This window comes from Stegodyphus dumicola, chromosome 5 (assembly GCF_044657685.1).
Source record: "Stegodyphus dumicola isolate Sdum_Otavi_A_Nest chromosome 5, ASM4465768v1".
Classification (NCBI taxonomy): domain Eukaryota; kingdom Metazoa; phylum Arthropoda; class Arachnida; order Araneae; family Eresidae; genus Stegodyphus; species Stegodyphus dumicola.
The window spans coordinates 153,685,291-153,702,611 of NC_140772.1; the positions used below are offsets into that span (position 1 = coordinate 153,685,291).

At 31.9% G+C, this 17,321-nt stretch overlaps 1 protein-coding gene across 5 annotated transcripts in view; it reads left to right on the forward strand.

Moving 5' to 3' along the window:
- HPS1 (Hermansky-Pudlak syndrome 1 protein) overlaps positions 1 to 17,321 on the forward strand; it is a 133,554-nt gene that overhangs the window by 67,921 nt on the left and 48,312 nt on the right. For all 5 annotated transcript variants that reach the window (XM_085817254.1, XM_085817255.1, XM_035372423.2 and 2 more), the window contains 3 exons: positions 2,882 to 2,907; positions 3,092 to 3,229; positions 15,251 to 15,406. In XM_085817254.1, coding sequence (XP_085673380.1) covers positions 2,882 to 2,907; positions 3,092 to 3,229; positions 15,251 to 15,406 — 320 coding nt within the window. The remainder of the gene's footprint in view (positions 1 to 2,881; positions 2,908 to 3,091; positions 3,230 to 15,250; positions 15,407 to 17,321) is intronic.

The following is a 17,321-nucleotide window of genomic DNA, read 5'->3' on the forward strand; positions in this document are numbered from 1 at the left end:
CAATCGTGACCATGTGAGATGCGAGAGGCTTTCCGGACTCGGCACTAGCCACTTGCAATAGAGATCACTCCCTTTTGGTGGTGTCTGTTGTGTTAGTGAGCTAGCACTGTTTTGCTTATGCTTTAAGTTAAAATTTATGCATTCTCTGTTAAAATGCCAAAACTGTCATGTAAATTCACCGGGGATTTACAGAATGAATTCCCTTTTTTGAAGAAGGTATGTACTGGCAATCAAGATCAAGACGATAAAGTTCACACTGTAATTCTGAGTTTTCTGTTGTTCGCAGCGGTCGATCCAATATAAAAAGAGCATTTGCGATTGAGTAAACACAAAAAGAGTTTAGCATGTGCTGCCAGCTCATCAAAACTGACCAATTTTGAAACAAAACTGCAATTTGAAACAAGACTGCGAGTGATAATGATAAAAACATAGCAGTGGAAGTGCCGACCTTTGCTTACCACACAGCAAACCATAGCCTAAGTTTCAATTCGAATTCTTCTCCATCAAAGCTAGTTTCTAAGTTTTTTTAACCTAAATTCTCACTCAGAAAAACTAAGTGTGAGGCAATAGTTTTAAATGCCATAGCTCCTTTAGCTCAAGAGCTTAAAGAAGACTTGACCAAGTCAAACTACATATCTGTAAGTATGGATGCCTCAAACAGAAAGGATATAAAATTTGTGCCAATTGTTGCATGCTACTTTGATCCTAATTCAGGTGTGCAAGTAAAGCTGTTAGATTTCAAATCTGTGACAGGTGAAACATCTGAAATTCTTACAAATTACTTATACTCTGTTCTGCTGCAAAATTATTTGAACAGCAAAGTAGTGGGCTTTTGTGGAGATAACTGCAACACTAACTTCGGTGGTGTGAAAAGAGCAGGGCAAAACAATGTTTTCTATTGACTCAAGAATAGACTAGGACGGGAAATCAGTGGAATCGGATGTGGAGCACACATTGTGCACAACTGTGTACAAACTGCATTAGATAATCTCCCAATTGATATTGAGGCCTTACTGGTGACGATTTATAAATACTTTCGCATATACACAGTCCGTGTAACTAAACTAAAAGAATTTTGTGAATATGCCGAGATATAGTAACGTAAACTCATTCAACATGGGAACACCAGGTTTCTATCAATGATGCCCAAGCTGGAAAGAATTTTACAAATTTTTTAAGGTCTGAAAGCGTTTTTTTTAGACCAAGAACTGTGCCCATCAACAATAAAAACTTGTTTACTGATTTAATGGGTGAGCTGTCATTGTGGTTTGTCCACGGACAGCTTGCACTCTTTAACAAGGCCATCCTGGTAATGGGAAAAGATAATACTACAGCTTTTCAGGTTGCTGAAGCTTATAAAGCTCTCAAAAGAAACCTGACAGAAAAAAAGGATTCAAACTTTATTCCTATAGGCACAAAGAACATCTGCAGGAATCTAGACGAGCAAGTCAAAACAAATGCTGTTAATTGGGAAAACGCCAAAACTTCTGCTGAAATGATTCTTGATGTACCCGATATGCAAATAAACACTGACCAGATGTTGAATGAAGTTGTGCTAGCTAAGGAGTATTTGCAGTCAAATTGGGAACAGTGGAAGCAAGAAGAGTCTACCAGAGATGTGATTACTTTAGTGAAGAAAAATGGCTCAGGCTGTTTGATCAATTCAAGGAGAATCACATAGCAGTCCCTAATCTGATCAAGATTGTTGAATATGTCTTCTCCTTAACTTGGACATGGGCACCAGTTGAGACAGTATTTTCTTTGATGAACAACGCATGGACTGGTGATAGGGGTTTGATGAAGGAATCTACGGTTAAAGGCTTGATGAAGTATAAAATTAATATCAGATTGTGAAAATTTTAACAAGATTAAAACCAAAAAAAAAAAAAGACTTTCTAAAAAAAGTCCTAGCCAATAAAAAGAACATGTAAATATTGTTCAAATTTTTATTCCTCATTTAAAGTGTTTTTTCTAACTTAAGTAGCTTATAAATATTAGCATGTAAGAAATAAAATGTTTAAATTTATATGCTTGTGTCATTTATTATTACCCATGGTTTAGGTTCCTATTAAGTAACCATTTATTCATAACATTGAGAACAAACGACCCTCTAAAACACTCCAAAAACCCGCCAAGGGTGTGTATCCTTGAATACCCACGATGCTGAGGGGCATTTCAGTGTCCCGGTTGAACATTTCTGAAATCTGGTAAGCCTAAGCAATTATAATACTAATAACAGATACACATTGTTCCCAAACAGTGTATTAGTATCAATAATGGATAAGCATAACCAGTGGCGTAGCTAGGGTGGAGCAAAGGGGACAGCCCCCGGGTGCAGCATCCAGAGGGCACCAAACTGATGTTTCAGAGTTTTAGAATGAAACGTTTTCCATTCTTGGCATACAGAAAGGGGTACAAAATCCTCACTTGCCTCCGGGACTGAAAAGCCCAGCTACGGTTATGAGCATAACATGCCAACTCAACCATATGATTGTTTTGGTTACTTTGCTTAGTTAAGCCCATTTAGTTTTTGTAAAGGAAGATTAAGTTCTGTTCGAAATATGCCACCTTTTATGACTAATTTTTTTTGAAAGCTTATATAATTTTAAATGTAGGGTTTTGATATTTAAGTTGGTAGCAAATAAGATGATTGGTTTTATAATTTTAGAGCTGACGTTTTTGCTATTCACTAGGTTTTTCTAATGGGAATTATGTTTTTATGTACTCAACTATCTAGCATTTTCTCGTATTTGGAATTCAGCATTTCTTGAGCTTTCTGGATAGTCAAGCTTTTACTCTATATTCTTTGAAATTTAAAATATTGTTTCAAGTGTGCATGCTAAAAACTTTAATTTTATATGATTGTTTTCTTATAATTTAGGCTCATGGAAGAAAAATAAACATGTTGTAAGTATTTCTTTATCTGTTTTTAATCTAATAATTTCTTAAATCATTTATCAAATTATTTTTGTCACTTTGCTTCAGTTTATTATTTTTTTCATAATTTTATGCTGTTATAATATGTTGAAATTAGTTTTCATTCAGATGTAAAACATCATGTCTTATAAAAGTTTTATCATTGTACTTCTAGGGCAATAGATCAGACAAAATAAAAACTGGAGCTTATAGTCTTTTAGTATACTTAAAATCTCGACCTGGTCTATTAGTTCCTCACATCCTTTATGCCATAGAAGTGACTCAAAAAATCACCTTGGTCATCCTGAATGAGGTAACAAAAATTAGCATTTTCATCAATATATTCTGAAAAGTTTTTGAATGATATTTACAGTATTTGGTACTTACGTATTAACGCAACCAAGCCAAAATTCACATAAATCGCCAAATTTGGCGACCCTACTTACGGCAACCTTATGTTAATTTATTAAAGCGAGGTGTACGTAGTTCGTAGATTCGTTCGTTGCCTACATTGTGCCACTCGTAGATGTTTTTTTAAGTTAAAACATGTCGCTGTGTACATGGATTCTTGTCTATATTTCGAACTTTAAGCCTAAAATGTCTCCAAAAACGCGGTTTTCGCATATGCAAAAACTACGTTTTGAACACACGATTTAAGCTAAAAATCCGAAACAAAAACAAAAAATTTAGATAGCAAAAACGTAAAGTTTCTAACCAAAAATATTTGACAAGAATCCATGTACACAACGACATGTTTTAACTTAAAAAAACATCTACGAATGGCACAATGTAGGCAACGAACGAATCTATGAACTACGCACACCTCGCTTTAATAAATTAACATAAGGTTGCCGTAAGTAGGGTAAACAAAATAATATAAAAAACTGTATTAAAAATTATCTCTAATTAATAAATGTACATTTTCTTTCTATTCATACTTTTTTACTCAAACTTACAAATCGCACCAACCTGGTTGCGATAATACGTAAGTACCCAGTATTTTTTGTTAGCCTCTTTCTTCAAAGTTTATGAAAAAAAAAACTGTTTAAAAAGTTTTGTTTACAGATTTTTAATTACTCTTAAACTTTGTAACCGTTATAAAGAAATTTTCATTAATATTAAAATTTATAAATTGAAAAAAAAAAAAAAAAAAAGTTGTGGTCATTGTAACATATTAATGAGCATTATTTTTTGGCCTAATTGGTATAAGATCTCCTTTCACTCTGTGCTTTACTGACACTTACATGGCTTAATTTTAGCTGTGCCATCCAGTTTTGTTCTCATCTTATATTATTATCCTTTAAAAAATTTCAATCTATCATTTGCCCTTTTTCCATACAGGGTGTTTCATAGATCATGGGTCAAACTTGGAGGGGTGGTGGAGCATACTAAAACATGCATTTTTTGTATAGAAATGTAGGTCTAAAAAGATAGGTTAAGGCAGGAATGCAAAAAAAACGACATGAGAGGAAAATGTGTTTATGTACAAAATCAACGCAAAGTGCTTCTTTGCAACAATACAGCATTCACAATAAATGCTCAAATAAGGAAACACTAACAGTAATAGGAACTACAGCTGTGATTGGCTGGCACTGCAGCAGTAGAGGGTGGTAGTGAACCGGACAAACCACAATCTGATGCATCAGAGGATCATTGGCAACTCTGGTGTCGAGCGGGATGAGTGAGTTTACGCACAGGGAAAAAGCTGACATGCATCTCATGTATGGTGCTGCTAATGGGAATGGCAGAGCAGTGCTACGGTTTCCAAACAGGCGTATGCCGAAGCATACAATGTTCGAGAGGTCGCATCGGTCTCTTGTGTGAAAATGGATCATTTGAAGCCACCTCTGACACTAGGAGTGGAAGAAGAAATGCACGACAACCTCGCATTGAAGAATCCATCTTCAACATTGTGCATGAATCACCTCAGACAAGTACAAGAGCTATTGCACCTCGTCTGCAGCTGAGTCATTCCACCGTTTGGAGAGTATTGCATGAAAATGGCTTGCACCCATACCATTTGCAGAGAGTCTAAGCCTTGCAAGAGACAGATTACCCTCTTTGAGTTCATTTCTGTCATTGGTTCTTGCAGCAGTGTGCGGCGCAGGCGGATTTTCCATCGGATGTGCTATTCACGGACGAGGCAACTTTCTCACAGGAACGGCATCTTCAATACCCACAAGATGCATGTGTGGGCAACTCATAATCCACATGGCACACGTCCACATGCATTCCAAACCTGCTTCTCCGTGAATGTGTGGGTGGGTATTGTTAACAACTACCTCATAGGCCCATACCTCTTACCTGCATGTACAAATGGCTTATGTTATAATATTTTTCTGCAAGGGGTGCTACCGAATTGCTGCAGGATTACAAGTTGCTGCAGGATGTTCCGGCTGTCGTTCGTGATCGCATATAGTTCCAGCGTGATGGTGCACTAGCCCATAATAACGTGCCAGTCTGCAATTACTTGCAGGGGACATTTCTGGGCCAATGGATTGGCCGTGGTGGACCCGTTCAATGGCCACCCCGTTGCCAGGTTTAGCCAGCTTGGATTTGTTTTATGGGGCCATCCGAAGCTGGGGTGGGCAAACTTCATGACCATAGGAGCCACGTGCTGGAATTCAGGGTAAGTTCTAAGACACAACTAGATTTTTGAAGAAATTCCATATTTTCATGATTTCAAAAACAGTGAAACAGGTTTTGAATGGAAAGAAACATTTGATGTAAATTTGATGACAGTTTTGCATTTTTATGTCATTTGTGTAGTTAAATATAAATATACAATTCTTATTTCTTCTGCTTTATGTTCGAAAAAATACATTTATACAATATACAAGTGTGAAAACTGTTTATGATGCAACTGAACATTCTTTTTTGAGACTGTAAACCAAGCATTTTTTTTTAATGATTTTCTTCCTTCTCCTTTTAATAACTGTTGAGTGATTTTAGCAGAGGTAAACTAAAATAAAAAAAATACGTAATGGCCTTTACAAGTACAATTATGAAAGAAAGAAAAAAAAAAAAAAAAAAGAAAGAAAGAAAGAAACTTTTGATTTGAGTGAAGAATAAAAAGCTAATTTGAAAAATAGGTCAAGCAATTTCTTCCGCTTTATTTTTAATTCAATTGCTTTTCTATAGAAAGCATAGAATAAATGACACAAGACAGCATATGCTGAAGTGAAACCGCTATTTTAGGAAATAAAATTATTTTAAAATAAGCTGTCAGCTTTTTCATGTTTATGTGTACAAAATGATTTAGTTTTTTTATACAATTAACACAACAACCTACATATTGGGATCTAACTTAAATAATTTAATTAATTTCTTATATGTAAATTGGATTATCAGTAACATTTTATTTTTTCTAAGGATGGGATATTGAAATTCTTGGATTCCATGGAACTTCAAAATGATTTTAAATTCAAAACTTAAATATTAATGTTTTTCCTTTTATGTGAATCTGAAGAAATCATTACATGTTTCAACTTGCAATTTCAGGAAGATTAATTTTATTGATCATAATTAGAAGAAGTCATTGAGAAAACTCAATTTTTGTTTGGTATGGCATTCAGTGTAATCTGCTTGAATTTTTTTGCACTCCATATGCTGTGTTTTCTCAGAAGTTCCTAAAATGAATTTCCAGTTATCTTGACTATTTTGGACATAACCTATAAGTTGCAGGCAAAAACTACAACTACTATATTTCAAGTAACTCGTGCCAGTCCTATATATTCCTGGATATTTCAAGTAACTCGTGCCAGTCCTATATAGTCCGGGATATTTCAAGCAACTCATGCCATGGTATATAAATGCTACTTTGCACATGTGACCTTTGCTATATACCAGTTAAACTTTTAGCCTAGTTTTTGAATTTTGAACTATTACTCAAATATTTTTTCAAGCTGTATTGAGAAAATGAATAAATACAAAGTCAATTGTGGATGTCTAGTATCTAAAATGATCTAATATTCAGACTTTCTGATTACCTGAAATTTTTTTTAGAAATTTTTTGTGAAGAAGAAAGAATTACATTCCAAGAATAACATATGCTTAATAAATATGTAATGGCATAAAATGTAAATAATTAGTTTGAAAGTAACTCACAAATATTTTAATAATTATAAATGTTACTTTGCATGTCTTATCATTTTAGGCAACAGTTTTTATCTTTGGAATGCAATTTGTTAAAAATAACAGAAGATGACTTTTTAACTATGGAGTTGGTGAATAAAAATTATATTTGGTGTTTATAAATCTTTTTATTAATTTTATTTTTATTTATTTATTTATTTTTTATTTTTTGTGGTTCATTCCAACATCCTCTTGGAATAGTAAAATTTTGTCTGCATCTTATTATGTTGTATCAACCGAGGATTCATGACAGGTGTACTTATATTTGGTGACCTGACAGCTTTTGACTTGTTTATTTAACATGACTATGGAAAACATAACAGAAGCAACTACACTAATAGATGCTGAAGCTAAAGTAAGCATTAAAATTCCACCATTTTGGCATGAAAAACCCGACATTTGGTTTTTCTAAGTGGAATCCCAATTTCAAATAAATAAAATCACAACTGAGACTAGATTCAATTATTTGATATCTCAGCTTGAACCAAAGTATGTTGAAAATATAAGGGACATTATTAAAAACACTAAGCCTAATCAATATTCTGTGATGAAAGAAAGACTTTTAAATGTTTTCAAAGAAAGTGAAAATAAGCAAATTCAGCATCTGGTTACCGGATTAGACCTCAGAGATTATAAACCAAGTCAACTTTTGCAGCAAATGAAAATTCTAGCCACAGGCGATTTTCCTGAAAAGAGCTAAAATCTTTATGGTTGGATAAGATGCCCGATTTTATAAGAATATTCTTCTCATCAGTGAAGAAAATTTAGAGAAATTGACCACGATGGCTAACAAAATTCATGAGAGGAGATCTGGTAAAGAAATTTATGCTGTTTCGCCAAATGTTAATGATTCTTTATTTGCAAGAATAGCTGCCTTAGGACAAAGTTGATTCAATGCAAATAAATGATCGTTCTAGACCAAGATTTAGATATCATCACCGGAATACATCTTGAAGTCATAGCCATTCGAAAAAGAGATTTAATGCGAAAGGTAAATATTGTTTTTTTCATTTTAAATTTGGTGATCGTTGTCAACCTGAGAAATGTTATTCGCCATGTGCTTGGGGAGAGAAGTCGGAAAACTTCATACTGCAACAGGATTAGCGGCTACTACTTTTGCTGGTATCAATGACAGCTGCAAGTTTTGTGTATTTGTGAAGAACAAAAACACAGGACTGTCTTTCTTAGTAGATTCAGGTGCTGATTCAGGTTCTTAGTAGATTCAAGATTGAGACTTAATATTTCTAAATCTGCTTTTGGAAATAATGAATTGGAAATTTTAGGCTTTCTAATTACACCTGAGGGATCAAAAAACCTCTTCCTGACAAGGTTAAATCTATTCTTAATATTAAATTGCCTGACACTGTTCATCAACTACGAACCTTTTTCAGAATGGTCAGTTTATACCATCGTTTTTTGAAAAACGCCGCTAGTACTCAGGCTGTTTTACATGACTACCTAAAAGGCGCAAAGAAAAGAGATAATCAGAAAATAACTTGGATGAATGAAAAATTTGAAAAATATAAACAAGCTATAGCAAATGTTGCTCTTCTCTCTCACTTCAACCCAAACTTACCTTTTTTGTTGTGTACAGATGCTTTGGATTTGGCAGTCGGTTCATCCTTTAATAAAATCAACAATAAAATTAATCTTTTCAAAATTTATTTGGTCAAATATCAAAAAAGATGTTCAGCATTGGGCAAAATCTTGTATTCCATGTCAAAAATCTAAAATAACCTAGCATACAAAATCAATAATTGGCAAATATCAAATGCCATCAAAAAGATCTTTGAGAAGTACACATTGATCTTGTTGGTCCGTTACCACCATCAAATGGTAACACCTACTGTCTAACATATATAGGTAGATACACAAATTGGATGGAAGCTATTCCACTTGAAAACATTTCAGCAGAAACTGTAGCGAAAGCTTTCTATAGCAACTGGATAGCAAAATTTGGAATACCCTTGCACCTAATAACTGATTGAGGAACTCAATTTTCATCTGAAATATTTCAAACCCTGTTAAGAAGAATCTGCGGCATTAAGCTTTCACACACTACAGTCTATCACTCGTAGTGCAATGGCAAGGTAGAATGGCTCCACGGATCAATAAAGGCTGCTTTAAGAGCTCATAATAATAAAATTTGGAGTGAAACATTACCAACAGTTCTTTTAGGCTTATGAATAGCAATCCACTATGATACTAGCTATACTATAGTGGAAAGGGTACATGGAGAAAATATTTCTGGAGAATTCTTTGAAGAGAAAATGAGTCATACACCAACTGGAACTTTTATACATAAATTACAAAAGTATATGGAATTAATTTGGCTGAAGGAAATACAACAGAAAGGCATCCCTAAATTATTTGTACATAAAGATTTAGAATCAGCTGCTCATGTTTTTCTTCGCATTAGCAGAGTTTGGAAGTAACTCGAACCCCTATAGGAAGGTCCGTATTTGGCTATCAATCGTGCAGTAAAATATTTTAATCTCAGGATAAAGAAGTAAATGTATCAATAGACAGATTGAAGCCAGCATATATTCTACCACATCAAATCCCTAAACAAGAGAAACATACAATTCTAAATTGTGTAAATAATGTGCCTACGCCGATTGAAATTCAAACCAAAATAACTGTGGCTTAACCTAAAGTCAAATTAAACCGTTTGACGCGCGCGATATTATTTTTATAATTTTTTAAACTAAAAACTGTAGAAATATAATATTATGATCGTAGAGACAAAGAATATATGAACTTAAAAAAAATCTACTCTTGCCCATTGTTCTGTGGGTGGTGGTCGTACTATGAAACCACCGCACGTCTAGGACTTTGAAACTTAGGTAGTAGGAAAAAACACTTACCTTTCTCCGTACACGTTTCCAATAAATGACGAAATTTATGAATTAAAAAAAAAGTATGTAAGAATTGCATTATATATAATTTTTTTACATTATTTTACAAAGTAAATCTTCAGAAAAAATTAAAAAAGTAAACATTTATGTAATTTTTCTGTAGCAGTGAAAATATAAGTACCTACATAATAAGGACGTTTGGCTAAATGGATAGAAAAACTCAGTCAAATAAGGATAAAAAAAAGGCTGAGTGCTTTTTTTTAATTTCAAAGAACAAATTTTTTTTTGTGACACTACTCAAAGCATGTTTTGTTTTTTGGTACGTGCATAGACCCACATTGCACGTTTCGCACATGTATCTTCTTCTATGAGGTTTCTTCCTTGTGCTACAAAATGAACACTGCCTGGATCTAAATTTCACTGGTATATGTCCAGTGTTATTTAGTTTCTTTTCATCTGGCACATGAAATTTGTGGTTTTTTATGTAATGGGGTGGGGGCTTGGGTCTTTTTTGCTTTGGTACGGATCATTCATTTCCTATTCATACTTATTTTATTCGTATTTCGTCCCCAAATATCCAGAAAATATTTTTAATTTAAATAAAACTTTAAGCGATTTATATTTTTAATTGTAGCAAAGTATATTTATATTAAATTTAAACCACAGGAAATAATTTATAAAATCACAATACTAGCTTGGAGAGCAAGTGTGTTGAGGTCAGAGAAAAGTCTCTGGAAAAGAAAGACCTTTTTTACTCGGCAGGTGCATGTATTGTTATTGTTTAGTAATAAAATAACTCTGTGATTTCAAAACCCCGTTTCTATATCCCTGGGTAAAAATAAACATTCCTATTTGAGAAGCAAGCAAATGCCATTGTGAAGAGCAGTGGTTTCAAGGCCCCAAGCTTCTAGAGCATTGTGAGCATTGTGACACAATGCTCTAGTAAGGCAGTTTTCGCGCCCTGAAACCACAAAGCAAATGCAATACATACAGAGTTTTTTTTATATATGCAGTTTAATTATTGCTATCTTTTATTGTTTGTGATAAAATCATGATGTGCAATGAATAACTTTTGAAATTTAAAGTTTTTTATATTAATAAAAGGAAGTTATTTTGTCTCATTGAAAACAAATTTTAAAAGGCATCCGACTTGAATTGCTAAGACCTAAAACATGTATGATTCTGCAGTCATTTTGTGTTATTTAAAGGTAAAAGATCAGTAATCAATTGATTTTTCACTCAAAAATTTCGAAAAGAAGAGGAGAAAAAATATTCTAAAATTGGTGGTTTCAAGGTGCGACCACCGCGTGTCAAAGGTTTAAGACAATTCCGAACTGGTAGAATTCTTAAGACACCATTGTGATTCAAAAACGGATATTTTATTTATACATTAATTTTATTATTATTTTGATGATAAGAACCATTGCTTCTTCCAATCTTTCTGACTTAATGTTCGTTACTGGAAGGGGAGTGAATGTAATGCTATAAAATGTAAATAATTAGTTTGAAAGTAACTCACAAATGTTTTAATAATTATAATTGTTTAATTTGCGTATTATTGTATTATCATTTTTGGCAACAGTTTTTGTCTTTGGAATGCAATTTGTTAAAAATAACAGATGAGTTTTTGACAACAGAATGGTTACTAATTATATTTGTTATTTATATGGTAATCTTTTTATTTTTTTATAGTTCAATCAAACATCCTTGGAATAGTTAAATTTTGTCAGCATTTTATTACGTTGCATCAACTAAGTATTCATAATAAGTGTACTTATAGGCATTTTTTTCATAATAAAGCATTTCACAATAAGCATCCTGATTCTTAATTTTAACTTTAGCCCTAAATGAAACACTTCTATGTTGAAGAAACAAAATCATTTATTAGCATAAATCTATATGATAAATAATTTTGTTCCACAGCCGCCTTATCGCTGAGCATACATCGCAAACCAAAGCATTCTTTCAAAGTTTATCACTAATTTTACGCTTAGTAAATATCATATAACCTTTATGCCAATCTGCCAATCTTTTTCAAAATTATTTTTTGCTTTCATCACCATATGACTATCAACTCACCACAGCTTGAGAAAGGACTCACATAGTGTTGTCTAAAACTTTTTTGTTTTAAATATTAGTAATTTAATGCCAAACAACATGGAAACATTTTATGCTGACATTATATTTGACCAAAATTATAAGACTTTAGTACTGTAAAGTGTTAAGCATAACGAGGAGGAATTAAACAGAAATTTCTAAAAATAAATCTTGTAAATGGTATTCATAAGCCATTTAGTGCTGTTTTAGTTAATAATAACTGATTTGTTGTTCTGATAAGCCTTATAGGTACTTTTCTGTTATGCACCTACCACCCTTTTTGGCACATAGCAAGTGATGGCGATCACCTGCCATGTGATGTGTGTGTGTTTGCCATCTATAAATTATTCTTATAACCAGAAATTTTTTATCAATATTAAAAACCCATTGAAATGCATGGCAGGTTGCGTGATGGAAAAGTACTGCCTTAAGTATATGTGGAAATTTAGTTCATCAGGATTCAGATGAGCATATATAATAATATCATAAACATATCTAAGAAATAGATGTAAGTATAATAAATAACAAAACTAATATGCTTCAGGCTTAACTTCCTCAATGCGCAATAACAGGAAGAAAATTTTTAGCAGGACAACATGTGTTTAGTCACCAATCTGATGATACATTGCCAATATTGTATAGCTGATGTCCATTAAGTTTTATGATAATAATTATGAGTTTGAATTTCTTTGGATATCACAAATAAAAAGCGAAATTTTCTGATTAATGGAATTTGTGATGAAATGTGGAGAAGTAGTAATAAAAATAAATGAAGTTAATGTAACAGAACTGTTACATTGCGATAACAGTGCCTTTTAAAAATCGCTCAACTAATGGAAGTGAAATTTAGAGTATAGTTCCAAATCCAGAAAATATTATTACCGAAAGTGAAACAAAATGACAAATTGTTGAGATAAAAAAAATTTTTGTTTGACAATTCAGTGTTTATTCTTGACATGGTATTTACCGGAATTTGCAACTGAAAAGAAATTATGCCTATTTAAAATATTAAAGAAAGTGTTAGCACAAAAAACAAAGCATCTTAAATAACTTAATTGAAAGAAATGTTTATGAGTTTGGATTTCGGACTTCGTATTGTTTAAAGATTTGGTTTTTTGAATTATGTACTTCATTTACTCAGTTTATTATTTATATTTTTAATAAATATTAATTAAAAAAAATTTATTCTTAAATTTATTTTTCATTAAATGATATTTAAAATTTTGTTTTATTTTAAAATGTTTAATGTTAGTTTCCTCTCTCTTTTTCTTCAGCATCATTTTATTTGTTCATTCAAGATGGGAAAATAGATTAAAATGAAAGCATATTTTACATATTAACGATTGCATTTTCTTCAAATTCTAGAGCTTAATGCCCATAGTTGGTGTAAAACTTTCAATTCATCTTCCCTCTTCTAAAACAAATTTATTTACATTTTTAACAAATATGTGTAATGCGTATTTTCTTTTTGAATATGAGCTTAAAAGAAGATTAGGTGTTAATTTTTTTTTTTTTTTTTTTTTGATTAAAGAAACACAATACGTTCCCCATGTACCACATAGTATCACATGGGGCTTACAGAAGTAAGTATGAAACACAATACAAAATAAACAGAAGAAAAAACTGAAATAAAATTAAGGATGATTACAAAGTTTTACAATGAATTGACAAAAAGTGTTAAAAGCACTTCTCTCGGAAATAAATTGGTAAAATTATATAGGCCAGTTAATATTAAAATTTTTCAGTCCCAGTTTCAAGACTTTTCTTTCGCTCTCATATTTAGGACATAGAAGAAGCACATGTTCAACATTCTCCTCGCCACCGATGCTACAATCACAGACAGACTCGGGGCACAACTTAAATCTGTTCAAATAGCTTTTGAAATTTCCATGGCCAGTAAGAAATTGGGTTAATTTATAGTTTGTGAAGAAGTGATGACATGACAATCTCATTTTGATAGAAGGGGAAAATCTCTTAGTTGTGCTCCCTTTATTTGAATTAATGAATTAGTGGTTCCACGACTCCACAATACTTTCATACATGACCTTCTTATGAAAGGAATTAGGGATATTGACAAAAGTATCAATTTCCCGCTTAGTCGCAGTCTTAGCAAGGAAATTGGCTCATTCGTTTCCAACAACACCTGTATGATCACGAACAAATAAAGATGCATCCGAAATATTTTTATCTTTTAGGTTTTTCAGTTCTTTTTGAATCTCGATAATGATATTATTAGAAGAAATACATTTTAAGATCTCCAAGGATGAAAGGGAATCAGTACAAATGAGATAGTCTGAAACAGCACTATTTTGTTCAGAGTCCCATTTGATGGCAAAGTTTAAGCACAAAAGTTCAGCTATAAAAACGGTACATTCATCTCTAATTCTAAATTGAAAGTGCTCAAATACAAGACCATTTTTTAAGACAAAAAATGCAAGATCAACCCTGCCATCAATTTTGCTACCATCAGTGTAGCAAGTTACAGGCGAATCATCTACGATTTTATTGCTAAACTGAATAAAATTAACAGCATTTCTTTCTGAAGGATGAGGGAGATCAGATGGAGGCAAAGAGCAGATGCCATGGCAGTTGAAAAAAAAAACAAACAAACAAAAAAAAAAAAAAAAAAAATTTCTTCTTATTTTTCAATGAAAAATTATAAATGACTATTTTTCCCCTTTTTAGACAGATATTCAGTGTGTGAAATAAATTCTAACAAATATTAAAAATAAACCAAAATAATGATAGTAAGAAAGCTTAAGACTTTGTTTTGAATTTTTGTTAAAATGAAACAGAAATAGAATTACATTAGAGAGAAAATTTTTAAACAGAATTCAGTTTTACTAACAATATGTAGTAAATATGAGCTTTTAGTGCCTGCAAGATAAATGATGTTTATTTGTAGTTGCAAGTGAACTTGTAAACACAAATATTTATTTGAAGATCCATACAAATGTGAAAGTGGGTGTATAAAAACATATTGAAACACTTTTCTTTGGTTGGCATTTTTATTTATCCATGGATCAATGAGGAAAAGTCTGCTGGACTTTTTCTTGTTATTTCAATATTCTACCGAATGAGCTGATGCCTCTGGATTTATTTTGCAGTCACATTAAGATATTAGTTCTGAATAAATACACATGCATGTAGTTTTTACTTTTTAATAAAAAATTCTTTTTATAGACAAAGATTTTAAAAAAGAGGTTTCTGTGGTTATTCTAACAGAATTTCTTTTAATTTTCAAGTTGTCTAACCAAGGAATGGTATCAAGCTACATCGCCTCTCTCATTAGAGCACTTTATAACTTACAAAGTCATCCTTTAGCTCGCACCAAGTATGGGTCTTTTGATGTTCTAGAGACCGAATTTAGATCTTTGGTTGATGCTATATGGAAAATGAAGGTAAGTAATATTTGGATTTGAACTAGGTCATATAATATTTAAGGGCAAAAAACAAATGATAATTTTATGCTGGAGTATGTAATATATAGTAAAAGAAACGTGTTTTATTAATTACAATAATGCTAGAAATATTCATAAAAATTAAGAATAATTAAAATAAATATATGTATAATATAAAATTTTAAACTTTAAATTTAAAGGAAACTGGAACATGAGTTTTTAAGTATATTTATTACTTTCTAAACACCTTTTCAAACTTCCTACCACTGTTTGAACGATAAAATATCTTAAGCCATATTAAGTGGTTAACATCCTAAGAACTGACTGTTTGCCTAGTTGTGTATGTCTCTTGGGATGGTAACACATGCTAGATTGTGTGGATAATAAGTATTCTGGCTGCATGATATTATATATTCTTATGCCCACCAAAATTGGCTGCACTGCAAACATTTTTTATTCAAGATTTATTTTTATATCAGTTGTATATTCAATTCTTATATCAATGTTTACATAAATCAGATTAAAAGAGAAACACTTTCAAAATTTAAAATTAGGCAAAGCAGCAACCTCATCTGGTTTTAGGTTTTGAAAAATCTTTTCCAGTTTTGAAAGCAATCAGACACTCACCTGTCTTCAGGAGCAAAAGTAACTGTGGCAGAATTATTTTGTTTCTGAAGAGGCAGATAGCCTTCACGAGCTGTGCCATATTCAGTTAACCTTACCTAAATTATGGTAATAAACCCTTTCTTATTGTTTATATCCAGATTTAAAAGAGAGAAAAAATTATTTAAAAGCCCAAGATTCTATGGAAGAGGTGTTTCTTTGTTTTTTGAGATTTTCCTTACATAAATTAATCACTAGTAGTTTAACTCATGTTATGAACTTTTAGAATTTCAGGGAAACTTTTATACATTCTTAACATTTTACAGAAACATATTAAGGAATATTATATTTTCAGAAGGCAGTCCAAAGCCTTGTGTATATGCACTTTTATTACTTTTTTTTTAATCCTATTGGCTTTTAGTGGGTAAATGAGAAATAGTTCATAAAGAGTTTTTGTTGTAATAATATGTATTTGAATACCTTCACTAGATCACGAAGAATGTGCAAGTTCATATCAAACTACAGTTTTATTCAATTTAAAATCATAAAGTATGACTAAATTCATAGCCCTCTAAAAATTATGCATTTTTTTAGAGAAACTTATATGACAATATATTTTTATGATTCTTTAAGAAAGAATAAATCTATTCTATAAGATTTTATTATTCTATAACAACTTATGATTCATCTTGAGGTAAGATGAATAGAGGAAAACTGTTGTGGTGTTATCTTTGGAAGTACAAATGTTAGACTTTCCTAACATTTGCAACAATATTTTCTGGAATGCAACAAATGTATTTTGGAAAATAAGGGACTATTGTAATATGATGAAAAACTTGCATTACAAGATTTAGGGTATCATAAATATGTACATATAAGTAAAATTCAATTTTAAGCGAAATAGCCCCAGGAAGTAGCTATCTCATGTGGAATGAAGAACCCTTTATGAAAAGGAGAGAAAATTTCTGCTATTCTGAGAAAACACGTGTGTCCACCAGTCTAGTGTTCCAGTCATAGGATATAACTGATTTCACATATGTGTTTTATGTTGCTAGAAGCGGTTATAAAGTGGGAGTTGCTTCAAAACCCTGATCTGTTACATGAATAAGTCATAATATTCTAACTTCATAAATTTTGCATATGAAGGTTTTGAAATTAACTAATGTTTTATTAATTGGACTATATGAGAAGTTTTATTTTATTGCTTACACAACTCAATGTGCAAAAGCTGTTTTCATTAAATTACATATCTTTTTATGTGAAACATTTTTTAACTGGTTGTATATTACATTTAGAGTTATTGTTTCAGGAA